At 35.4% G+C, this 27,444-nt stretch overlaps 1 protein-coding gene across 19 annotated transcripts in view; it reads left to right on the forward strand.

The window, feature by feature from the left end:
• UTY (ubiquitously transcribed tetratricopeptide repeat containing, Y-linked) overlaps positions 1-27,444 on the forward strand; it is a 225,293-nt gene that overhangs the window by 75,864 nt on the left and 121,985 nt on the right. For all 19 annotated transcript variants that reach the window (XM_050777813.1, XM_050777819.1, XM_050777822.1 and 16 more), the window contains exons 7-8: positions 9,033-9,087; positions 12,283-12,317. In XM_050777813.1, the coding sequence (XP_050633770.1) occupies positions 9,033-9,087; positions 12,283-12,317 (90 nt within the window). The remainder of the gene's footprint in view (positions 1-9,032; positions 9,088-12,282; positions 12,318-27,444) is intronic.

Below are 27,444 nucleotides of genomic sequence, written 5' to 3' on the forward strand. Positions count from 1 at the left end.
ACCTCAGTAAAGCCGGAAAAAGATTGTATAGAAGTTTACTCAATATTTGCTTATCTCTATATATGCTAATTTATTTGAACACGCAATGTTAGAAGCTTTTGGATTTTTTAAATCCTTTGTGTTTGAAAATGAGGATTATTGGTGATGAGCGTACTGAGGTATTTATTGTCCCATTAAAATTTGCTAGTGGAAAATAATAAAGGCTGATTTAAGAGGCAGATATGAAAGGGGTAAGGAAGATGAGAATTAACGGCATCATTCCCATGTTGAAAACCAGGACAAAAAAAAGCTCATGTTTTATTTCTCTTGTAGCATTTTTTAAAAACATAAATTGATTTTATTTTGCCTTTTAAATAAATATGTAACCTTGTATCGGGGTGCCTAATTGGTTCTTACGATATCTGTGGACATAGAATAACTATATCCACCTTCTAAGACACAGTGAGTAAGGTATATAAAATTATCTAACAAAATTTTACTTGGTTCTTCAGTATTTAGGATACTGTAAGTACTGGACGTAACATAACAAAAATAAGCTTAAAAATTAAGACGTCATGTAGGTTCTTAACAAATATCAAATGGATGAATGTGACAGGAGACACATCTAGATCAGAAATCAAGTGGTCTTTGAAATTGCTTTTAATTATATAACAGCACATAGACCAGCAGTCCCTATCTGCATGTTAATATAAAATAGTTTTATTTAAGGACAGAGTCTGGATTAAAACTCATGGAACATCAATTGTGATTGACATTATTAAGTCATGAAATAGAGTTGTTAGTGAGGACTTTTTAAACTCTTAAAATTTGCTGTGGTAAGAGATCATAAATGCATATAACAAAACAACTCAGGCCTTATTCCTTAGATCGTTTTGGGATTACTAAGTTGCCTTGAATAAAAAAAAAAAGAGTATCATATTTAACAGAATATTTTTAATTTTAAAATTATTTAAAATTTCATTTTTAATTGACACGTAATAATTGAACATAGTTATGGGATACAGTATGATGCTTCTGACACATGTATACATTTGGTAGTTTTAGCGTATTCATCACCTCAGACATTTCTTCATGGAAAGAACATTTGGAATCTTTTTTCTAGTTATTTCGAATTACACACTATATAATATTGCTTATTGTAGTCTGCTTGCTATGCTATGTAGAACACCAGAAGTTATTTCTCTTATCTACCTGTCATTTTGTACCCCTTGATTAATTTCTCTGCTTCATTCTGTCCCTCCAGTCTTTGCTGGCCTCTGATTCTACTGTTCTACTCTATATTTCTATGAGATCAGACTTTTTAACAATGTTCTAGAATAACTGAGATCATGCAGTATTTGTCTTAATGTCCTCCTGGTTCATCTGTGTGGCCGTAAATGACGGCACAGTTTAAGATCTCATTTAACATCGTCAAATAGTTTCTTGGAAACTTCAACTTTAAGCGAAACGATATACGCAGTACTATTTTTTTTTTCCTCATCAGAGTTGTAACTACATTAATTTGAAAGAAGAAATAACTTACTGGTACTTTCTTCTTTGTAAATGGAAGAACAGTGTGTGTACGTATTATATACACATATATACATACACATATATGCACATATATATCAGATTTTCTTACCTTGTTCAATCATTGATGAACACTTAGGTTGATCTCATATCTTGGCTACTGTAAATAGTACTGCAATAAACTTGACAGATGTCTCTTCAGCTGCTGATTTCATTTCCTTTGGTTAAATACCAGTAGCTGAATTGCTGGATCATATTGTAGTTTGAGTTTTGAGGAGAAACTGCTTACTTTTTTCCACATGACTGCACCAATTTACATTCCCACCAGCATTGTTAAGGGTTCCCTTTTCTCTGTAACTGTATCAGCATGATACTTTGTCTTTTTGATAATAGCTACCTTTAAATGTTATGAGGTGATATCTCACTGTAATTTTCATTTGCTTTTCCCTAATGATTGATGTTGAACTTTTTTTCATATACCTGTTTGCTGCTTGTATGTCTTCTTTTGAGAAATGTCTGTTTAATCTTTTTGCCTTTAAGAAAATTGATTTAGGCCGGGCACGGTGGCTCACGCCTGTAATCCCAGCACTTTGGGAGGCTGAGATGGGCGGATCAGGAGGTCAGGAGATCGAGACCATCCTGGCTAACACAGGTGAAACCCTGTCTCTACTAAAAATACAAAAAAAAATTAGTTGGGCATGGTGTCGGGCGCCTGTAGTCCCAGCTACTCAGGGAGGCTGAGGCAGGAGAATGGCGTGAACCCCGGAGGTGGAGCTTGCCGTGAGCTGAGATTGCGCCACTGCACTCCAGCTGGGTGACAGAGTGAGACTCCATCTCAAAAAAAAAGAAAATTGATTTATTAGCTCACCAGGTCACACCTGACACTCAAGGAATCTGAGTTAATCTTTTTATGTGTCTGGAAATATAACTAAAAATACTAAGGAGCAGCAGTGATGTCTGTTAAAAAAGGAAGATTATTTTTAAATGGAGCTCAGATTTTCACTTTTTGTCCTAAACACTTCAATAGTTTTCTATCATTGTCATTATTATGTTCAGAATAGAAAAAGACAATACAATTTCGTATTATCTCCTTCATGTTTTTTTGGGCCCTTACCAGATGCTTATTATTCTGTAGTGCGTTTTTAGAACTCGTTCATGGTAACTTTTACTTATCTATGCAGGTCCTATCTTAATAACATTTTTTCAAGGAGGCACCCTTTTGTAGGTGGTTAGATCTGTGCTGGATGTCTTGTACTTTTATGTGAAATTCTTTCCATTGCTGAATTGATCAGATGAGCATAATTATTTACTTTAATATTTCTCTCTGGCTAGAGCTTTTTGGTGGAGGGATTATGTTTGTTTATTGTTACATGCATAATACGTGGCCTTAGTAGGCGTGCAGTTTACCTGTCAAATGAAAAGGATATTTGAGGGCTTTATTTGCTCAGTACTGACCAAGCTCAAAGTATACATTGATGAATAACATTTTTTATCATAAATAAGAATGAGAGATTTTAAAATATATTTTATATAAGGAAATTATACTTTAAGAGACTGGCTGTCACTGTTTTCCAGGGTTGAGTGCAGTGGCTATTCACAGGCATGATCATAGTACACTGCCTGGAACTCCTTGCCCAGAGTGATCCTTCCACCTCAGACGCCCAAGTAGTTGGGACTACTGGTGTGTGCCATTATGCCTGCCTTTCTACAAGGAAATTCTTAAAGATTAGTAGAGCATATAAGTATACAGTAGTTCCCGCTTACCCACAGTGTTGTTTTCTGAGGTCAATTACCTGCAACCTTGGTCAGAGATATTAAATGGAAAATAAGGATAAATAAACAGAAACAAGCAATTCATAAGTTTTAAATTGTCACTGGGCTTAGTGGCTCATGCCTGTATCACTTTGGGAAGGTGAGGCAGGTGGATCATGAGGTCAAGAGATTGAGACCACCCTGGCCAACAGAGTGAAACACTGTATCTACTGAAAAGACAAAAATTAGCTGGGCATGGTGGTGTGTGCCTGTAGTCCTAGCTGCTGGGGAGGCTGAAGCAGGAGAATCGCTTCAACCTGAGAGGCGGAGGTTCTAGTGAACTGAGATCCCACCACTGCTCTCCAGCCTGGTGACAGGAGACTCCGTCTCAAAAAAAAAACAAACAAACAAAAAAAAGGAGTTTTAAATCCTATGCCCCTTCTGAACAACATGATGAAAACATTCAGAAATGCTTCTTTAATTAGCATAGCTTACATTTAGCAGATGCATATTTGATACACTGCTTTCCTAGAATGTGAAGGAAAAATGCTCTAATAGTACACAGATATTTTTGTTTGGTTTTAATGGAGTATGGTTATATTAAAATTGATTTTAAAATTAGTATCATATTTTATTGAGTTATTTCTAATGTTTCTGTATACTTAGTACAAAAACATTTTGATCAAACTGCTGTCTAGGCAACAGAAATTATTGCCTGGGGAGATCCAGAAAAGGCTTCATAATGCAGGTTTAAATCCTAGCCTAAGATTTTTTTTTAAAAGGATGAGATGATGTTTGCTGAGGCAGACAACAAAGTTGTTTTCTTTTTTTTGAAACAGAGTCTTGGTTTTGTCACCCAGGCTGGAGTGCAGTGGCGTAATCTGAGCTCACTGCAACCTCCGCCTCCTGGGTTCAAACAATTCTCCTGTCTTAGCCTCTCGGGTAGCTGGGACTACAAGCACCTGCCACTATGCCCAGCTAATTTTTGTATTTTTAGTAGAGACAGGGCTTCACCGTATTGGTCAGGCTGGTCTTGAACTCCTGGCCTCAGGTGATCCACCCAAGGTGCTGGGCCTCCCAAAGTGCTGGGATTACAGGAGTGAGCCACTGCACCTGGCCAAATTATTTTCTTTTCAGGCCAGTTTCTATCCTGTGGTGACTTGTTTAGGAAAGGCCTGTATTCTCATATATTTAATATGATTTCAAGACACATTTTACTTAAAAATATAGTATAGTCTGAAGTGTGGCTATATTGATTTCCTTTTTGTGTTGAGGAAAATAAGTATTCTGTGCTTCCAGTACTTCATATACTTAAAAAATAGTCTGTATTCTCTTGTTCTGTTAGCATGTTAAGGATCCACATTTCAGTTTGCAAACCAAGTGTCTTAGTTCATTTCTGCCCCTGCAATAGAGTACTAGAGACTGGGTAATTTATAAAGAAAGAGATTTATTTGACTTGAAGTTCAAGGGGCCAAGAAGTCCTAGATCTTGGGACCACGTCTGAAGAAAGTCTTCTTGCTGTGTCAGAACATGGTGAAAGGCATCACATTAAAAGCAAGATAGAAAGATATGAGGTGAAACTCACCCTTTTTCTAAGGAACCCACTGTTTTGATGACAGCATTAATCTATTCATGAGAAGGAACCCTTATGATCTAATCACCTCTTAAAGATCTCTACTCTTAATAATGTCACAATACCAATTAAATTTCAATATGAGTTTTGAATGGAATATTCAAACTACAGAACTAAGGGGAAATAAAAGAAATGTTCACAGTGTTCAAATGTTGGGTTTTTCTTCAGGAAATAAGGTTTTTATTTCCCAGTTTTGCTTTTATTATTTTTATTTCAAAAATATGTATGTATCATTATAAAAGGTAATACAAAAAAAGATCCTATACCCATCAGTTTTTCTCAAAGGTAACATCTAGGAAATTGACATTGATATGGTCCAATTTTTTTTTTTTTTTTTTGAGCATTTTATTTCTAATGTCTGCAATTGTTTTGATCTTATATGAAAAAAAGACTTTTGCCTTCATTTATTTTTAGGTTCATTGGATGGGGCCCTGAATATTAGACTGACAGAAAGACTAACAAGAGAAAAATAAACAAATTTATTAATGTGTGCATTGCACATTAGACACTAGAGAACTTTGTGATGAGTGTCAACCTAAGTAATCAAAAAGGTCAGCATAATGTTTAAGGAGAGTTTATTCAATTGCAAAGCTAAGGTCCCTGCAAACACAGATTCCAGGAAAGTTAGTTTTCCAAAGTGTAGAAGTTTGGGTTCACTTATACAGACAAAGCTTTCTTCTATGTAAGGGTTACTGCGGAGTTAACAAAAATCTGATTTGTTGAGGTAGTCTTTATCTTTCAGGAAAGTATATTCAACATTTTACACAAAGACGTAACTGTCATGGGGTCTTAGGCACCATCCAGTCTGAATTAGGCTGATAAAAGAGACAATTAATCTCAAAGATGAGTGATTGGAAGGGGGAATGTCTGGTGTGTCTTAGTTGTTTACTTAACAAGATCAATGAGCAGGAGCTGTTGTCCAAGAAACTATAAGAAACAGAATTGCAGACATTCTGTGTGACTCAGTTTCCACGGTTTAACTTCCCTCTTGGCATCATACATTTAGAGGGTCCTGAAGTTTTATTTTCTTTCTGTGAGTAACTCAGAAGAGTGTACAATATGGGCTGCTGTGAGATGTAACCAAAAGAATAGTAAATTTGTAGAGAACTGACAAGACAAACGGAAGGACTTGAAGTTTCTAGGGGAAGCAAATTGTGGAAAGGTAAATATTTGGGAGAAGTTATATAGATTACTCCTGTGCTGCCTTTAGGTTTATAAGAGTATAGAGTTGTCTTCAGAAATTAAGAATCACCCTGTCCTTTCAAGTAGAAAAGAGGATGGAGAGTTTTATTGTGCCTGTTTCTTATTTGCCTGTAGCTCAAAGTAATATTTATGTCAAAATCGCATATTTTGGGGTGGCATATTCTGAACCCCTTTGTATATTATCATCTCTCGTTAATGATTGATGAAGTATTTATCATTAAAAGCCTATTTGATTATGAGTTACCAATTTCAGAATGTGTTTCAAGTGGTAAGTTTTAAAAAACGAAGTTAAATGGTAACTTCCTAAGTTAAATGGAGCCTCAATACTTTTAGGTTTTGTCTTTTTTGTTTGGTTGCTATTGTGGAAGATATACGTAACATGAAATTTATGATTTTAACTATTTTAGTGTACATTTTAGTGGCATTATTTACAATGCAGTGTAACCATTACCACTTGTTTTCAGAACTTTACATTATCCTATACAAAACTTTTCCACCCATAAATCAATACTTTGCCATTCTCTTTTCCTCCAACTACCCGGGAGTTCCTTTATTCTTCTACTTTCTGGCTCTCAGTAGAACTCTCTGCGTGTCTTATATAAGTGGACTTGTACAATGTTTGTCATTTTATATCTGGCTTATTTGACTTGGCATATTTCAGGTTTTCATCAATGTCGTGCCATGTATCAGAATTCCTTTTTGTTTTCTGTATTTTTTTTGAGACAAGGTCTCACTCTGTCATCAAAGCTGGAGAACAGTGGTGTGATCTGAGCTCACTGCAACCTCAGACTCCCTGGCAGAATCTTCCCATTCCTTTGGGATGAATATGGCTGAATAATATTCTATAGTTAAACCACATTTTCTTAATCCTTTAATCTGTGGTGAACATTTGTGTTATTCCACTTCAGCTGCTGTAATAATGCTGCCTTGAACATTGATGTACACAGAGTTTGAGTCCTGTTTTCAGTGCTCGAGATCCAATTTCTTCTTTGCTTTGCCAATAAATAAAAAAAGAAAAAAGAAAAACAAATCTTTTTCATTTCTGTTTGTTTGCTTGGTAGTAGCTATCCTAATGGGAGTGAATTGGTATCACATTGTGGTTTTCATTTGTATTTCTCCTAATAGCTAATAATTTTGAGGATGTTTTCGTGTATTTATTGGCCATTTGTATTATTCAAGATGTCTGTTCAAGTCCTTTGCCTATTTTGAATTTTTCAGTCTTTTTGTAACATATTTTGTATTGTGCATTTTAATTCCTTATCCAGTTTATAATTTGCATTTTTTTTTCTTTTCAGTATCTTGATTGTGGTTCATTCATGTACAAAATTTTTTAATTTTGATGAAGCTAAGTAAATCTGTTTTTTTGTTACCTGTGTCTCTGGTGTCATATCCAAGAAATCACTGTCAAATTCAATGTCATAAAGGTTTTTCCTGTTTATTGTTCTAAGACTTTAATAGTTTTAGCTCTTAAGTTTATGTCTCTGATCCATTTTAAGCTAACTTTCACATATGACATAACAGAGGCCCAACTTTTTTTTTCATACAGATACTTAGTTTTTAAAATACCATTTGCTGAAAAGTCTAACTTAAATATTATAACACAGATGCCAAGCCCGTGTCTACTAGCTAGTGTTCACTCTCTTGATGCTATTTGTGATCATTCTTTGATTGTAATATCATGTAGAAAACATTAATTTTGTTCTTTGTTAATTGACAGTTCTCAATTTGACTAGGTGTATTTAGGATCTCTGATTCCCACATTGATTTTTCCCTTGAAACTTAGTTTTTAAACATCGTTGAATATAATTTATTTTTACAAACAACTTATGATTTGACTATGTATATTGTCATTTTAAACATTAAATATTAGTATCTTTAGTACAATTTTAATACTTTCGTTGTAGGTAATGATCTTTTTGTAGTTGACTTTTAAAGTAGCTTGATCTTTGTTGGTATCATGGTTGATTATTCTTGAAAGTTAGTGGAGGCTCTGAAAATCGAATATTTATGGGAATAGTTTGTAGAATGTTTGAAAGATGTGTGCATTTCTTATTTAAATGAGTTTTAAGGCCTATTATCTTTACTTAAATAGTTCATAGATTATAAACATTAATTACTGTGTGATTTTAGCAATTATTCATTCTATCTGTGGACAGAACTACAAGTTGGTTTGCATTCTGCATAGGCTTATATGATATATTTAGAGTAGAAATATAAGTGTTTTAATATTTCATGATTGATTATTTTATATACATAATTCACATACATTTAAAATGTTTAGCACCCTGTTTTAAATATGTTTAAAAGCACCCTGCTTAGTGCTTGAGGTCCAGTTTCTTCTTTTGTCAATAAATGAAAAAAAAAGTTATTGGCAAAGAACAACTACATTTCACATGTGAATTTGAAAATAGTTACTTGATGTGTTTCAGTAGGTTGTACATACAGGTTTTAAATGTTTTGATATACAGTGACATTGAAGAATCAGTAAAACTAGGTATGTTTTATTCTTTATGTTAATTATCATATTATCTAAGTTGGTTTCTGAAGTTCAGGTCTGGATAAGCTATAATGCTCTAAAAATATAATCGTATTTTCCAGATTTTAAAATAGTGAATTGAATTACATGTCTCATTTATACCGTAATATTTTGTTTACTGGAAAACTCAAATATCTGAGGTTTTTTAATAAAACAAAAATATAAATATAGTAAATTCTTCCATACAGCCTCCATTCTTAACTATCTTGGGGAAATAACTTGATTAACACTTACATTTTCAACAATAAATTTGGAATTATAGTAATTTTATTTGGTTGAGTGTAGTGCATTGGTGTAAGCTTTGGTAAATTATTGTAGACATTGAAAAGCTATAATAGAAAATGTCATTTTATGCAACTCTTAATTTAGTGCATTAATATTTTTACTTTTCTCCTGCAGCATTTTCAGTTAGCCTTGATTGACTGTAATCCATGTACTTTGTCCAGTGCGGAAAGTAAGTATTTTTAAACAAAATACTTTCAAGCAAAGAATATTGATGATACCTTTCTGTCTACTGATACCTTTGTTTTTGTTCATTCTTGAGAAAAGAAGTAGAAGGCATGTGCCTGAGTCAGAGAGTTTAAGTCACTGGAGTTGAGTTGATTCGAGTACTATTTTTCTTGCCCAAAGACAGTCAGTATTATTATTTGATAACTATAGAAATGACTGGTATGTCACAGAGCACTAACAAATAGTGATTACTTACTTTAGGTAGTTTTTCTCCTTTTGTAGTGTCTATGTTTTTATATTAAAAAATTAATTCACCTTTTAATATCTTAGAATTTGTACATACCGTAAGCCTATTTTTTGAAACTTTCTTGTGTACTTGGTGATGTTGCAAATATCAAAAGTTTTTAAAGCCAATTTTAAACAAAACCTGAATGGAAAGATTTTAAATTTATGAATAAGTTAAAAATGTGTAATTTTAAAAATAAATACTGTTTTTTGAACTCTTGAAGATGAATGACTACAGTTAATATTTTAGGGAAAAACCATGTTTAAAAAGAATATAAAAATTTAAATAATGCAATTTTCCTTTGTAATACAAATGTTAGAATGGTAAAGACCTTTTATGTCAATTTTTTACCTATTGCAGTCTATAATTGAAAATTGCCGTATTAAGCATACCAAGTTACATAGTTACACTCCTTTTTAATGTATAGACAAGAATGAAACATGGGCTGGGAGCAGTGGCCCACTCCTGTAATCCCAACACTTCGGGAGGTGGAGGTGGGTTGATCACCTGAGGTCAGTAGTTTGAGACCAGCTTGGCCAACATGGTGAAAACCCCATCTCTACTAAAAGTACAAAAATTAGCCAGATGCAGTGGTGCACACTTGAAATCCCAGCTACTCGGGAGGCTGAGGCAGGAGAATTGCCTGAACCCGGGAGGCGGAGGTTGCAATGAGGCGAGATTGTGCCACTAAGGCCGGGTGACAGAGTAACACGCAGTCTTAAAAAAAAAAAAAGGATGAAAGGTGGAGGTTTTTACCCTACAAAAGATGATGTTTTGTTTTATGGGATGGTGAGGTCAGAGACCTGGGACTCCAGCCTAAATTTGTATTTTAAGTTCAGATAGTAATAGGATACCAATTACCCCTAATCTTTTTCTATTATCTTTATTTGATGGGTACAGATATGGGGGATATGGGACATAGTGTTTGGTTTTTGGTTTTCTCTTTGGGGGTGTGTGTGTGTGTGTGTGTGTGTGTGTGTGTGTGTGTGTGTGTTTGGTGGGTACAGATATGGGGGATATGGGACATAGTTTTTGGTTTTTGGTTTTCTCTTTGGGGGGGGGGAGGGGGTGTGTGTGTGTGTGTGTGTGTGGACATAGTTTTTGGTTTTTGGTTTTCTCTTTGGGGGGGGAGGGTGTGTGTGTGTGTGTGTGTGTGTGTGTGTGTGTGTTTTAATTTTGTTTTTTCATTTGAGTCAGGGTCTCACTCTGTTGACCAGGCTGAGTGCATTTAGTACAACCATGGCTCACTGAAACCTTTATATACCAGGCTCAAGTGATCTTCCTACTTCAGCCTCCCAAGTAGCTGGAACTTTAAGGGGCATGCAATGCCTGGCTAATATTTTTATTTTTATTTTTATTTTTATTTTTGTATTTTTTGTGGAGATAGGGTTTTTCCATGTTGCTCAGGCTGTTCTTGAACTCCTGGGCTCAGGGCCTCCCAAAATACTGGGACTACAGTCACAAGTCACCGCACCTGGTACTTTTTTCCTTTTCTTAATCTGTCATCTAGTTTCTCTCCGACAATTCAGAGACATGAGATTTTGATTAACTGGATCTTATGTGGTAAGGAAAACTCTGAAAAGGGGAGGGAAGATGAAGAAAACCTCTCAACCTGTGTAAACCACAGAGGCTGTGTGTGCATATATGACTTTTTTCTTTTGTTGTTTTTATTTTTTGGGGGGGGAGAGGTTATTATCTTGAAATCATACTTTTTCTTTAAAAAAAGGTTTTTCTTTTACTTTATGGCTGATTACATTTTATATTTGTCTTTTGCAAAGCAATAATTTAGTTTCAGAAAGTTTGTTTTAGTTAATTATAAAATTTTGGAGTAATTTTTGTCTTATGGAAAGGAATTTATGGTTATCTAATGCATTGTTCTCCAATTTTAGATATGGGGAACTTACTGGAAAGCTGCTTTCCAGACATTTACCCAGGTTCACTAAATCAAATCTGAAAGAGTTTAGCTAGGAATTGGTAATTGCATCAACCATCCCAGGTATAACTTATTTTTAGGAGGTTGAGAGAAATGGTGTGAGAAGCAAGGAGGGATGATTCAGAAGGGAGGAGAGACAAAGGGATGTCAGAATTTCATGATTGCTATGGGGCTTTTCTTTAAAAATATAAATATTCTGTTTATAATTTTGAAAGTTTTAAAAGATACATCTTAAAACAAGAAAAGGTGTTTATCATGAATGAATAAAAACTGTAAAATTCAAATAGTTGGACTTGTAATTATCTGTTGTGATTTTGTTGTGTGCTCTGGTGATGGGGAATTGGGCATCAAGAAGGGCTGCAAAAAGAAACCAAATAGTCTGCCTTATTTGAGTCTTCAAATAAATTGTTTTGAGTCTTGCTCTTTAGGTAGTTTGACTATTTGTGTTTGTTCTTGACCACAGTGATCTATTTCTGAAGAATTAAAAGAAAACTAGGTTTCCTTATGTTGTTACTAGTATTTGATCTATAACCTAAAAAAAGTTGTTAATAAAAGATTTAATATAAAGAAAAAGCATACACATTGAAAAACATTTCTTGATTACAGAGTAAATATTATGTTTTTAAGGTAAAGTTTTGAATACCATGTATTGAGATATGCAAACTTAAATGCTTATGTTTTCTTAATACTCTGGTTAAGAACTTTTTATGACGTATACTTACCTATTGTGGATTTTGATGATTATTAGAGTTATAAATAAATTGTTTACAATATTACTTAATTTTTTATATTTTTTTTTGGCATGATCTTTGTTAGGTTTAATTGCATATTGTTTAAAACAGAAGTTGCACTGCTAGTCAAATATATATTCCATAGTTTTAGCATTTGCCTATGTCTGACATTTTATATTATCCCTACTTTTTGTTACTTTATTACATTAGACTCTATTGTAACTGATCTTTTCCCATGATCCATTGCAGTTCAATTTCATATTGCCCATTTGTATGAAACCCAGGTAAGTGTTTTAATTTAAGAACAAAAATAAAACAGTCACCTATGCTTTAGATGAAATGAAATGTACTTGAAGATATCAGGCTTTAAATGAAATAAATATACTAGACAATTTGAGTTGTGGGTATTACACTCTTTCATATATTTTGTATTTTTCTCTCATTAAATTTGTTTGAAATTTTGTTTAGTGAACAAATTGTTAAAGACAAATGAAGGAATTTAAGATTTGTATTTACTATTTGTATATAGCAGTTTCTGTAACTACCTTAAACTCTGTATTTTAATTTATTTCCCAAATACAATATTTGCCATGTGTGCAGTGCTTTGACTTCATATAATTTGCCTTTATTTAAAAAGCTTTCATTTAACCCTGGATGTTATGTCTACTTTTATTTTAAAGTATTCATGAATGATTGTAATAAGTCATTGTTATTGAAGTTTTCTGTTTTTCTTTAAGATTGCGGTATCTTTTAAACATCATACCATTTGAAATGATAGTTACCACTACTTCAAGGCTGTTGTGTTTTTAAAGTTATTTCAGCTTTTTTTTTTAATACTTTGATTTGTGTAGCGGATTTTGTTATATAGTATTAAGACTGTAGCACCATATGGATTAACAGTTTGTGGTGGAGTTGGTAGACTTACAAAAATTGGTAGCATTTCTGTGTATTATGAGTAGCTGAATGTTTTGAATTTAAATTGTGAAATAAAGAGAGATTTAATAACCATGTTGGGCATGGTGGCTCATGTCTTAATTTCAGCATTTTGAGAGGCCGATGCAGGATCCCAGGTGTTTGACACCAGCCTGGGCAACACAATGTGAGACTGGTCTGTATAATTAATTGTTAGCTAAGTGTAGTGGCATGTGCCCATAGTTCCAGCTACTTTGAGGGCTGAGGCTGGAGGTTTGCTTGAAGAGTCAGAGGCTGCAGTGTGGTGTGATACTGCACTCTAACTTGTGTGGCAGAGTGAGACCCTGTCTTAAGGAAAAACGAAAAACAAACAATTTCATGGTGGGGGAAGCTTATTAACACACCTATGTAATTTTTTAGGTCTGCCCTTATGTTTCTAGTACAAGTAGAAAATAGTGTTGTAGAGAAGTAGATTTGATGCAGGATTATATGCAAGACAGGAAAGATGCTGTATTTTCCATTCTTAATGTTACTATGAGATTCAGTAAGACACAGAACATTTAACTGGCTGGTTCTTTAACTCAGCTGTGACAAGCTTCGTGGGAAGTTTTTAAGAGTTATCTATGTGTTTCTCTACCTCACTTCTCCCTGTGCTCCACAAGATACACACAGTGGCCTTAGATTTACTGAATCAAAGTTGATACACCTTTAAGTTGGGATATTCTAACCTACAGATTGATTTTGTTTTACAAAATGCATTTAAATCCATTTGTGGTGGAGGTTGCAATTTTTTGAATTTTTGCAGACATACCTTGGCGATGACCTTAAGCGGTAGGATATGAAAAAACCCCATATGCTTAGCGGTCCACTAGTGGAACACTAGGCATAAATGGGTTAAGAATTGCCCATCTTTTTCATGAGTGTCGTGAATAAAAATTCTTAACGTGCCATTCCAAGTTTAGGGTATGTATTTTTTTCATTTATTATGTTGTTGCTGTTTTAAAAACATTTTCTTAATCTTTTGATATAGGAAAAGTAATTTTATTATTTTATTTTTTAAGAGATCAGGTGTCCCTTGTTGCCCAAGCTGGAGCACATTAGGGGGACAATTTTAGTTCACTGCAGCCTTGAACTCCTCAACTCAAGCCATCCTCCCTTTCAACCCCTGGAGCAACTTGGACTACTAACATCCAAGCCAGTTTATTTTAATTTTTATTACAGATAGGGTCTTGCTGTGTTTTTAAAGCTGATCTCAAAACACCTGGGCTGAAGTGATCCTTGCATTTCAGCCTCCCAAAGCGCTGGGATTACAGTTGTGAGTCACTGTGCTTTCCCCAGTTAGATAATTTTTTATGACCCCAGTAAATGACAAGAACTGGTGAAAATTATACTTGACAGTAAAATATCTTGAAAGTATTTTTGATTCTAACATTAAACGCGCCTGATGTATTAGTCTATTCTCATGCTGCTAATAAAGACATCCCCTAAACTGGGTAATGTATAAAGGAAAGAGGTTTAATTGACTTAATTCAGCATGGCTGGGGAGGCTTCAAGAAACTTAACAATCATGCAGAAGGGAAACAAACACATCCTTCTTTATATGGTGACAGGAAGGAGAAGTGCTGAGCAATGAGGGAAAAGCCTCCTATAAAAACACCAGATCTTGTGAGAACTCAGTATTACGAGAATAGCATGAGGGTAACTGCCCCCATTATTAAATTATTAATATCTCCCATTGGGTCCCTCCTACGGTACCTGGGGATTATGAGGACTACAATTCAAGGTGAGATTTGGGTGTGGACACATATCACATAATAGAGAGAAACTAATTTTAAATGCATTCTACCTATTAGTATGGTTTGTACAGTTGAAGATATTAAAATAATCTCAATTTGTATCAAAGGAAAGAAATATATGAATTTTAAATGACATATAATCTAATTTTTAAAGATACAAATATAAAAAATTCTTCAGTGAGTAATCACTGAAGTTACAGAATTTTTATATTTGAATCTTTAAAAATTAGACTATACCTGTTCTTTGTGTAGTAAAGGTCAGTATAACAGAGTGGGGACATGAAGTCTAAACTGAGTACAGTCTTCTCAAAAGTGGAAAAATGGGTAGTGTGCTTTCATGTCAGTTGACATATTCAGTGGAATTCTTTATCTCAATGATACCTTTCTTGTTAATATAAGAATGTCCTCCTAATTTAAAAAATTCTGATACAAGCGTTTATCTTCTGTAAGTAGGCTGAAGTATAAAATGTAGTATTGTGCGAATACATATGTAGATTTGATTTTCCTAATTTTTAACCAGTAAAGGAAAGACTGTCAGCTAGGTTTTCTCATATCCTTATAGTATCTTCTGCCACCTGATAATTACATTTTCTAAAATTTGCAGAGCTTTTCTTTTTCATAATCTTTCAATAGCCAGTTAAATAGGCTTTGTAGCTTTTTGGATAAACATACGATTTACCCTTACTGTGTTGTTACGATGATGACATTAATTGCTAAAATCAGTGTAAGTTCTTAATAAAATACCAGCAAAAATACTAACAAGAGATAAAAGTACTAAAAAGTATTGCCAATCCAAATTCAGTTACACATTGAAAGACTAACATAGTATGATCAAGAGGCCGTTATCTGTAGGATGTAGTGATCATGCAAACATTGACAAACTGATCAATGTGATATACTACATAAACATGATGAAAGATAGATGATTATATGATTATCTAAGTAGCTGGATTAAAAGCATTTGACAAAAACTCAATGTTTTCACATGATAAAAATTCTCAATAAATTACATAAGGAATGTATTTCAACATAATTAAGGCCATATATCACAGATCTACAGTTGACATCATACCCAATTGGGGATAATGGAAAGCTTTTTCACTAAGATCAGGAGCAAGACAAGGATGCCCACTTTTACTACTCCTGTTCCACATGGAACTAGAAGTCCTAGCCAGAGCAGTTAGGCATGATAAAGAGATAGAAAAATACTTATTGGGAAGAAAAAGGAAAAGAAGTTTTGGTTTGCAGAAGTCATGATCTTGTAGATGAAAAAAAAAAAAAAACCTAATTATCACCTCCAGGAAAAATTATTAGAACTAAAAAGAAAACAAAACCAAATTTATTAAAGCTTCAGGATACAGAGTTAACATACAAACATCATAGTATTTGTGTGTGTTAATAACGAATCATCCCCAAAAGAAATGGAAAGATCTGTAGCCTGGACTATGTTAAACATCAGTGAAGGAAACTGAAGATGAGAGAAATAAATAGCAAGGTCTCTCCATGTTCATGGATTAGAAGAATCAGTATTTATCATAATGTACAACTACACTAAGTGATGTCTCAAAATTCCAATGGCATGTGCACAGAAATACAAAAAACTATTGTAAAATTTGTGTGGAATCAGAAGACACCCTGAAGAACTAAAGGAATCTTGGACAAGATAAACAAGGCTGGGGCATTACACTTCCTGATTTTATAATATATTATAAAGCGATAGTAATGAAAATGGTAAAATAGTGACTGGTATGTAAAAAAAATACATAGACCAATACTACTTTATGGACAGCCTGGAAGAAAACCCCACATACATAGGGTCAGCTGATATTTGACAAAGGATCCAAGAAAATACAGTGGAAAAGGATAGTCTTTTCAGTAAGTTGTTTTGGGAAAGCTGGACATCCACATGTATAAAAATGGAATTAGATTTTTATCTTACACCATACGCAAAAAGCAACTCAAAATGAATTGAGGACTTATAAACATAAGACTTAAAACCATAATAGAAGAAAACAGCAGGGAAAGCTGCATGACATTGATCTTAGCATTGATTTTTCTGGATATGGCACTAAAGACATAGGTAATAAAAGTAAAAATAGGTAAATTGCATCAAACTGAAGAACTTGTATACAGCAAAGAAAGCAGTCAGCAAAGGTAGAAGCATCCAAGAAGTTTGGGAGATGATACTTGGAAACCATAAATTCCAATAAGGGTTAATACCCCAATATCTCCAAAATCCATATTACTCCGTAACCAAAAAGTAACTCACAAGTAAAAGTGGGCAAAAGGACCTGGATAGACATTTTTCCAAAGAAAGTATACTAACAGTCAACAAGTATATGACACACTGCTTAGTAAAACTAATCAGGGAATTTCAAATCAAGTCCATCGTGAAATATCACCGCGTATCTTAGGATGGCTATATTAGTCCGTTTTCACACTGCTAATAAAGACATACCCAAGACTGGGAGATTTGGAAAGGAAAGAGGTTTAATTGACTCACAGTTCTGCATGACTGGGGAGGCCTCAGGAAACTTACAATCATGGCAGAAGGTGAGGGAAAGCAGGCACCTTCTTCAGAAGGCGGCAGACAGCAGAATTGTCAAGCAGAGAGGGAAGAGGCCCTGATAAAACCATTAGATCTTGTGAGAACTCACTGTCACAAAAACAGCATAGAGGAAACCACCCCCATGTACCTGGTTTCTCCTTTGACACATGGGTATTAGTGGGGATTACAACTGAAGATGAGATTTGGGTCGGGGCACAAAGCCTCACTACATCAGTGGATGTTATCAAAAAGTTAAAAGTGTTACTGAGGATGTGGAGAAAAGAGAATGAACCATACAGTCCTGGTGGGGGATATAAATTGGTACTGCCATTATGGAAAACAGATGAAGGTTACTTTAAACATTAAAAATAGAGCTACCATATAATCCGGCCATTCACTTCATGTATATCCAAAGGAAACAACATCAGCACGTGTCTCCACTTCATACTAATTGTAGGATTATTTGCAACAGCCAAGATGTAGAAACAAACTACGTGGCCATTGAAAGATGAATGGATAAAGAAAACAGGGAGGGTGTATCTAAATATATACATAATGGATTGTTATTTGACCTTTCATATAATGCAAGTTGTGAAATGTTTAAAGACCCATATATAAAGTAAGTATACACAAATGCTGTTTGCATGCAACATATGCAGTAACATCTCTAAATGTATTAGTTTTCTTCTTGGCTATTTTTTGTTCGTTTTAATAAGATAACAGGAACATGTCATCATCTATTGTTACTTCTTTTGGTATTATTTGTACATATTTTTAACACAGTAACTCCTTAAGCCTACTTTATTTTAGTTTTGTATTTAGAAATTGCCTAAATGAATCCAGAAGTTGAATCCTTGAAAAGATCAAATGGATATTTCTCACAGGTGCAAAAAAGCAAAAATGTTAGAAGTAATGAAGAAATTTGCTACAGGGTTACAGATGTGTTAATAGAAGATATTTTAGAACTACTGTATAAAAATATAACAATTGTTAAAATCTAGTAGAAGCTTTTTCCTAGCAGAACATAAATGATGAAATTTTACCCAGAAGTAGAAAACTTGAATGGGCGAGTTGCTGCTCCAGTCTTATTCACATAAATTAATTTTTTTATTGTTGTTGAGACAGAGTTTCACTGTTGTTGCCCAGGCTGGAGTGCAATGGTGTGATCTGGGCTCACTACAACCTCCACCTTTCAGGTTCAAGCATTTTTCCTGCCTCAGCCTCCTTAGTAGCTGGCATTATAGGCACCTGATTTTTGGCTGATTTTTGTATTTTTAGTAGAGAAGGGGTTTCACCACATTTGCCAGGCTGGTCTCAAACTCTTGACCTCAGGTAATGCACCCACCTCAGCTTCCCAAAGTGCTGGGATTGCAGGCATGAGTCACTGCTCCCAGCTAGAAATTAAAATTTACTATAAAAAATTTTAAAGGAAAACTAGATGGTTTTTAAAGATGGATTTTCTGACTAGTCTTTCAGATTTAGAAACTAATGATATTTTAACATTCATTTTGTTATTATAATACTGCATAATTTTGCATATGTTTGTACAGAATGAAAAGAAGGGGGGTCTGTGACTTCTTCCTCCCTCTGCCTCTAACTATATTTATTTCCAAAGCAGCCACCAGTGTTAATAGTTGTTTGAGTATTGTACAAAAATCTTTTAATTGTTTAGGTAAATTCACAGATGTATTTGTATAATTTGTTTTTGTTTTCCTTTATTTTATTCAAATTGTATGTAGTGAGCATATTCTCTTTGACTCTTGTTTTTGTTTTTTTTTTAACTTATGTCTTGGAAGTTACTATTAGTACAAGTAGAACTGTATTGTATAATGTCAGTGATCTACTTTGACCGGTTTAATTAATAATTGTGAAAATTAGAAATAATGTTACTGTGAATAATTCTTCATTTAAGCTATTTTAAATATGAATGGAATGTTTACTTGATTTATTGATTATTTATTTTATTTATTTATTTATTTATTTTTGACAGAGTCTTGTTCTGTCACCCAGGTTGGAGGGCAGTGGTACAATCTCACCTCACTGCAACCTCCTCCTCCCATATGCAAGCAGTTACCCTGCCTCACCCTCCAGAGCAGCTGGGATTACAGGCATATGAGATTACAGCACATGCCACCATGCCCAACTAAGTTTTGTATTTTTGTAGATAAAAGGTTTTGCCGTGTTGGCCAGACTGGTCTCGAACTCCTAACCTCAAGTGATCTGCCCACCTTAGCCTCCCAAAGTGCTGGGATCACAGGATTAATAATCACCACCCCCAGCCTACATTATTTCTTAAAGTAATTCATAAGTTAGAATTAGCTTTAGCACCATAAGTTTTGGCATAAGTTTTGATACTTAAAGGCAGATTTTATTCACATAAACACAAAAATTCTATGTAAAAGGTAAGCCAAATCCGGTTTTTATGTAAAAGAATATTAGGCATAGTCGTATTCTATGAATTTAACTTCATATTATATTATAAGAAAATGTTTTAAATGGGATATAAATGAAATAGACATTCAGAAATTAATAATGTAGAAATTTTTAGAAAGTATGCCTTAATGTTCTTCCCCTGGTGAATAAAAGCAGACAGAACATTCAAAAGTTGCTTCAAGATAAAGAAGTTGCATACATGTACAAAACACGAAATGGCAGAGGTGAAATAATCATTATTAGATAAATTAAAATAGCTCACAAAAGTCTGTTCTGGAGAGCTCTATGTGAACAGAGGTTGAGACACAGAAGAACTGCCGGACTTAGTGGCTCAAACCTGTAATCCCAGTGCTTTGAGAGGCTGAGGTCAGAGGATCCCTTGAGGCCAGGAGGATGAGACCAGCTTGGGTAACATGGCAAGACTGTCTTCACAAAAAGTCTAAAAAAATTTTTTTTTAGCTACATGCAGTGACTTATTTCTGTAATCTCAGCACTTTTGAGGCTGAGGTGAGAGAATCTTTTGAGGTCAAAAGTTCAACACCAGACTGGGCAGCATAACCAAAAGTACAAAAATTAGCCAGGTATAGCGGTGCACACCTCTCCTAGATATTCAGGATGCTGAAATGGGCACATTGTTTGAGCCCAGGAGTTGGAGATTATAGTTAACTTTGATCGCTGCCCTGCAGTCTCAAAGACAGAGCAAGACACTGTATACTTAAAAAAAAAAAAATTGTACAATATTCTAAGGCAGTACGTACTACAAATATATCTCTTCATGTAAACATTAATATTGGTTTATATCCACAAAGTGTAATAACTTGTTAGAATTGAGTGTTCTTTTCCAGGAATATTTCTCTATTTCTTCTTTGGTATCTTCATCAGTTTGTTTTTTTATTGTTGTTATTTTACTCATATAGATCTTGTACATGTTTGCTAGAATTACACCTACTTTATTTCGGGAATGCTATGTAAAGAGTATTGTGTTTTTAATACCAAATTCTGCTAGTTTATTGCAGGTATTTAAGAAACAATTGGTGGGGCACAGTGGCTCATACCTATAATCCCAATACTTTGGGAGGCCAAGGAGAGTATCACCTGAGGTCAGGAGTTGGATACAAGCTTGGCTAGCATGATGAAACCCCTGTCTCTACTAAAAATACAAAAAAATTAGGCAGGCCTGGTGGCACTTGCCTGTAGTCGCAACTACTTGGGAGGCTGAGGCTGGAGAATCACTTGCACCTGGGAGGCGGAGGTTGCTGTGAGCCAAGATTACACCATTCCACTCCAGCCTGGGTAACACAAGTGAAACTCCATCTCAAAAAATAAAAGAAACAGTTGTCTTTCTTCATATTACTCTTAGATCATGCAATTGTGAGTTAAAAATTTCAAGAGGCCTTTTTTTTTGGTCACTTCCTTCAGATTATCTACATACATTATCTTGTCCATGGAGAGAGCAGTTTTATTTCTTCCTTCCCAATCTGTAAACCTTTTATTTTTTAATTACTAATATTTTTTGAGATTTGGTTTCACTCTGTTGCCCAGGCTGGAGTATAGTGGTGTGTTCTGAGCTCACTGCAACCTCTGCCTCCTAGTCTCGAGCAATCCTCCCAACTCAGCCTCCAGAGTAGCTGGTAATACAGGCCTGCACCACCACACCTGGCTAATTTTTGTATTTTTAGTAGAGTCAGGGTTTCACCATGTTACCCAGGCTGGTCTTGAACTCCTAAGTTCAAGCCATCTGCCCACCTAAGCCTCCCATAGTGTTGGGATTACAGTGATCCCCATGGCCTGCCGTCATGTGATTTTTTTAAGCCCTTTGATTTAATGGGTTACATTAATTGATTTTCAATTAAACTGTCTCTGCACATCTGGGATAAATCCCACTTGGTTGGATTGCAAAATAGGTTGTTGTATTTCATTTGCTAGTATTTTGCTGAGCATTTTCATATCATATTTACAAGATATTTTGATTTGTAGTTTTTGCTTCTTGAAATGTCTTTCTGATTTTGGATTTAGGGTAGTACTGGCCATGTAAAATGAGTTAGCAAGTACTTTGTTTCTTTCTCTTTAAAGAGATTACAGAGAATTGTAGTTTTTTCCCCCAGATGTTGGTAGAATTCACCAGTGAGCTGATGTAGGCCTATAGCCTTCTTTTTTAGAAGATTATTTATTATTGCCTTGAATTTTTTTTACTAGATATGTACTTATTCAGATTATGTGAGTTTTGGCAAATGCGTTTCAAGAAGTTGGTTCACTTCCTCTACATTTTTTGGGCATTTTTTAATTGCATTCTCTTATTATCCTTTTAATGTCCACGGCATCCATAGTTATTATTGCGCTTTCATTTCTGATGTGAGTTATTTGTGTCTTATTTCTTTTTTTGTTAACCTGAAAGGTAGGGGCTTATTGATGTATGGATCTTTTCACAGAACTAGTTTGGTTTCATTGACTTGTTTTTTATTGATTTCCTGATTTCAGTTTGATTGCATTCTGTTCTAATTTTTATTACTTAATATTTTAATATTTAATTTGCTCTTTCAGATTTTTTTTTTTTTTTTTTTTTTTTTTTTTTTTTGAGACGGAGTCTGGCTCTGTGGCCCAGGCTGGAGTGCTGTGGCCGGATCTCAGCTCACTGCAAGCTCCGCCTCCCGGCTTTATGCCATTCTCCTGCCTCAGCCTCCCGAGTAGCTGGGACTACAGGCGCCCGCCACCGCGCCCGGCTAGTTTTTTTAGATTTTTTAAGGTGTATGCATAAGTGATCGATTTTCAGTACTTTTTTTTTTTTTTTCTTTTTTTTTGAGACGGGTCTTGCTCTGTTGCCCAGGCTGGAGTGCAGTGGCACCATCTTGGCTCACTGCAAGCTCTACCTTCCGGTTCACACCATTCTCCTGCATCAGCCACCCAGGTAGCTGGGACTACTGGTGCCCACCAGCAAGCCCAGCTAATTTTTTGTATTTTTAGTAGAGATGGGATTTCATCGTTTCAGCCAGGATGGTTTCGATCTCCTGACCTCATCATCCGCCCACCTCAGCCTCCCAAAGTGCTGGGATTACAGGCGTGAGCCACCGCTCCCGGCCAGTATTTTTTTTTTTTTTTTTGACACAGAGTCTCACTCTGTCGCCCAGGCTGTAGCGCAGTGGTGCGATCTCAGTTTACTGCAACCTCCACCTCCCAGGCTGAAGGAATCCTCCTGCCCCAACCTTCCAAGTAACTGGGATTACAGGCACCAGCCATCACACCTGGCTAATTTTTGCATTTTTAATAGAGACAGGGTTTCGCCATGTTGGCCAGCCTGGTCTCAAACTCCTGACCTCAAGTGATCCTCCTGCCTTGGCCTCTCAAAGTGCTGGGATTGTAGGCATAAGCCACTGCGCCCTGCCCAGTATATTCTCTTTTTTGATATGTTCATTCAGTGCTTTTGCTCCATCCCACAAACTTTTATAAGTTTTGTTTTCATTTTCATTTAATTCAAAATAAATTTTTTTATTTTCTTGAGAACTCTTCTTACTCGTGCTGTAATAGGAGTGTACTATTTAATATTGAACTGTTTTGGAGATTAACCAGTCCTTTTACTTTTATTGACTTCTAGTTTATATCTGTCAATTCCTAAATTAAAATAGGAGTGTGCTATTTAATCTTGAACTATTTTAGAGATTAATCAGTCTGTTTAATTGTATCGACTTCTAGTTTAAGTCTGATTTGTAGATTCAAGCTGCCCTCCACACATTGTATGATTTCTTATTCTTTCAAGTTTGTTAAGGTATATTTTATGTCACAGAATGTGTTGTGACTTTGTGAATATTTTATTTGAATTTAAGAAGAATGTGTATTCTCCTACTGCTGCAGGATCCACTTCCAAAACCAAATATGGGTTGAAATTGCAGTGTTTGTGGGATGAAAACCCAGGAATACAGAGAGCTGACTCTTACATACCCTGGTTACACAGGGTAATTTGTAGAGCTTGAGTATGTGTGGATTTCGGTGTCCCATGATAATTCATCCCATGAATATCAAGGGATGACTATATATTCAGTTGGTCAACAGTGTTGTTGATTTCCACTGTTTCTATGTTTTTATTGATTGCTTGCTGATTTTTCTATTTATGATAAATATATATTAAATTCTCCCCAGCTATTGAATTCATCTCTGTTTCCTTGGTGTTCTGCCAGTTTTTGCCTTATTTATCCATTGTTAGGTGCATAAATGTTAAGGATTGTTATGTTTTCTTGGAGAGTGGACCCCTTTGTTACTATGTAATGCTGCTCTTTATCCCAGAAAACGTTACTTGGCTTAAAGTCTGCTGTGTTTCCAGGGTTTTTTTTTTAAATTACAATTAGCGCATATATATATATATATATATATATATTTTTTTTTTTTTTTTTTTTTTTTTTTTTTTTGAGACGGAGTCTTGCTGTGTCTCCCAGGCTGGAGTGCAGTGGTGTGATCTTGGCTCACTGCAAGCTCTGCCTCCCGGGTTCTCGCCATTCTCCTGCCTCAGCCTCCAGAGGAGCTGGGACTACAGGCGTCCGCCACCTCGCCCGGCTAGTTTTTTTGTGTGTGTTTTTAGTAGAGACAGGGTTTCACCATGTTAGCCAGGATGGTCTCGATCGCCTGACCTCATGATCCACCTGCCTCGGCCTCCCAAAGTGCTGGGATTACAGGCGTGAGCCACCGCCCCTGGCAGCATATATTTTATCTTTTCATATCATTTACTTTTAATATTTTTAAAAATACTTTAGGTGGGTGTTTTAATTAGTAGGAAGAGTACACTCTAAAATAACAATAAATAATATAATAAATACATAAATCAGTAAGAGGTCATTATCATTGCTAAGTATGTATACTGTTCTGCACTTCTAGGCAACTGGCAGTGCAATAAGTTTATTTACATCAACATCACCACAAACACAAGTATTCCATGGCACTAAGACTTTAACATGGCTGTGATGCCACCTGGGGTAAGAATTTTTTGGATCCATTACAATCTTATGGGACCACTGTAATTTACACAATCTATCATTTACTGAAAAAGTTGTTAGGTGGAATGTGACTTTAATTTGATTAATGTCTGTTTGTTTTGTTTGTTACCATTTCTTTTTGTTTCTGTTTTGTCTCTTGTTTCTACTTTTTGTGGTTTTAATTGAGCATTATATGATTCCATTTTCACTCCTGTCTTACTGTCACTTACTCTTTTTTTTCTCCCCCACCCAAAACAGAGTTTCACTCTTATTGCCCAGGCTGGAGTACAATGGAGCAATCTCTGCTCACTGCAACCTCCCCCTCCTGGGTTCGGGCGATTCTCCTGAAATAATCAGCCTCCTGAATAGCTAGGGTTACAGGCATGCGCCACCATGCCCAGCTATTTTGCATTTTTAGTAGAGACTGGGTTTCACCATGATCTCAAACTCCTGAGCTCAGGTGATCCATTCACTCCATCTCCCAAAGTGCTGGGATTACAGGCGTGAGCCACCATGCCCAGGCTGTCACTTACTCTTAATTGTGCACTAATAGAAGTCCACTATAAAGCAGCACTATTCCTCTTTACCCCTTCACTGGTAGTGAGAGTACTTTAGAATAATAAGGTAATCCTAATTCTGCTTCCCTCTCCCTGTATCATTCTTGCTTTTCATTTCACTTATATTGTTTTAAATGAACTGATTTTGTTAGATCAACTAAGGATTTTTATAAGTGTTTAATATTGTCTCCACTTACCCCTTTTTTGATGCTCTTCCTTATGAATATTGAGTTTCTGACTATTGTCAATTTCCTTCTCTCTAATAATTTGTTTTACCATTCGTTACAATGCAGGTGTATTGGCATCAACTGCTTTCCTTTTTAATTTTTCTGAGTAGGTCCTTTTGTGTTCTTCATTTTGGAAGAACAGTTTATCAGGGTATAAAGTCCCTGGTTGGTGGTTTATTTTATTTTATTTTTTCCCCGTAAACACTAGAGACATTTCACTCCTCTTCTTGCTTTTATGGTTTCTAAGGAGAAGACACAGGTAATACCGTTGCTGTCTAATTTTTTTTTTCTTCTAGTTTCTTTCAGTATTTTTCTTTGTCTTGATTTTGTATAGTCTGAAAATGATATGCCTGTGTGTAAACGTGTGGGCATTTATTCTGCCCTGTGTTCCATGAGCTTCCACCATCTGTGGTTTTGTATCTGAGATTCATTAGTGGATATTCTCACTTTTGTTTCAAATATTTTATCTGTTTTTCTGATTCCTGGTATAGGTAATTAAACTTTTTGTCATTTTCTCACATTTTTTTTTTCATTTTTCAATTTAGGAAGTTTCTGTTGATAACCTCAAGCTAAGAGATTCTTTCCTCAGTATTGTCTAGTTTACCAGTAAGTTTTCAAAGGTATTCTTCTTTTCTGTTACGTTATTTTCTATCTCCAGCGTCTCTCTTTGGTTCTTAGGAGTTCTCTCTCTTTCCTTTACGTGTTTCTGTTGTCTGCTTTATCAGTTAAATCTCTTTGGATCTTAATTACAATTATCTTACATTCCTAGTCTAATATTCGCAACATCTATGTCATAATTGAGTTTGGTGCTGATACTCTGTCTCTTCCAACTGTGGTTTTTGTTTGTTTGTTTGTTTGTTTGCCTCTTTGGTTATTTTTTTCTTGATATCCATAGCTGGTTACTAGATGTATATATATAAATACACGCACACACATCCCCCTTACTAATGTTGTAGTAAGTGTGGTGGGGAGTATAGGAGCGTTGTATTTAGGTCTGTGATTTAGGTTTCAGTCTTTAATGAGTCTGTGCCTGTCAGCTTCACAGTGCTTCTCAGATTTTTTTTCCCATGTTCATACAGGACAGGAAAGCTAGATTGGCAGATTTTTTTCCCCTCATTATTCACTGTGAGAAACTGGAGGTAAAACTCAGAAATCTGTGTGTGTGCTCCAGATAACTGGCTCCCTCTCACATGTGTCCATGCTGAGCGCCTATAATTTGTCACTCACAGTTCAGATTTCCCTGTGACAGCACCATTTCCTTCTGAGGATAGTGCTCAGGGGTGTTTGCTCTGGCCAGTCCTTACTCCCTGCATTGGTCTGTCATTTTTCTCCAGTTTGGGCTGTTGGCTTGCGCTATGACCCGCAATTCTCTGATGAATCTAAAAAGAACTGTTGATCTTTCAGCTTGTTTGGATTTTTACTTTGCTAGGATAGAGTGACGACTTCCAGCTTCTTAAATGTCAAATTAGAAACCAGAAATCTTTATTTTTTGAATGGGCAGTAATGTGTTGCTTCTTTACATATTCAGTATGTTTTGTTTGTCATTTTAAATACTTTAAGAAGTCAGTTCTAGAAGACAGTTTCTTCCTTCTCCTCAGAATTTGATTTTGTTTCTTACTGTAGTCCACATTTGGTTTTTAAATGACTGTTTAAATTATGTTTCCAGAGTCTGTATTTGCCAGGCAAGGTGTCAGAACCCCAGCACAGGGTTGACTCAGCGTAAAGCGGACTTACCAACAATATAGATTTGAAAAAGGAAAGTTTATTAGAAAGGAAAAATGCCACAAAGGGGTGCAGCTGGGCACCTCATCAAGAGGACCATGGTGAATTTTCCTTAGAAGCATTTATGGACCTTAAGATGGGAACTTAGTGCCGACACCAGCTCGGTCAGGGAGACCCTAACCCAGCGGTGCTAGAGGAATTAAAGACACACACACAGAAATATAGAGTGTGGAGTGGGAAATCAGGGGTCTCACAGCC

This window comes from Macaca thibetana, chromosome Y (assembly GCF_024542745.1).
Source record: "Macaca thibetana thibetana isolate TM-01 chromosome Y, ASM2454274v1, whole genome shotgun sequence".
Taxonomy (NCBI): Eukaryota; Metazoa; Chordata; class Mammalia; order Primates; family Cercopithecidae; genus Macaca; species Macaca thibetana.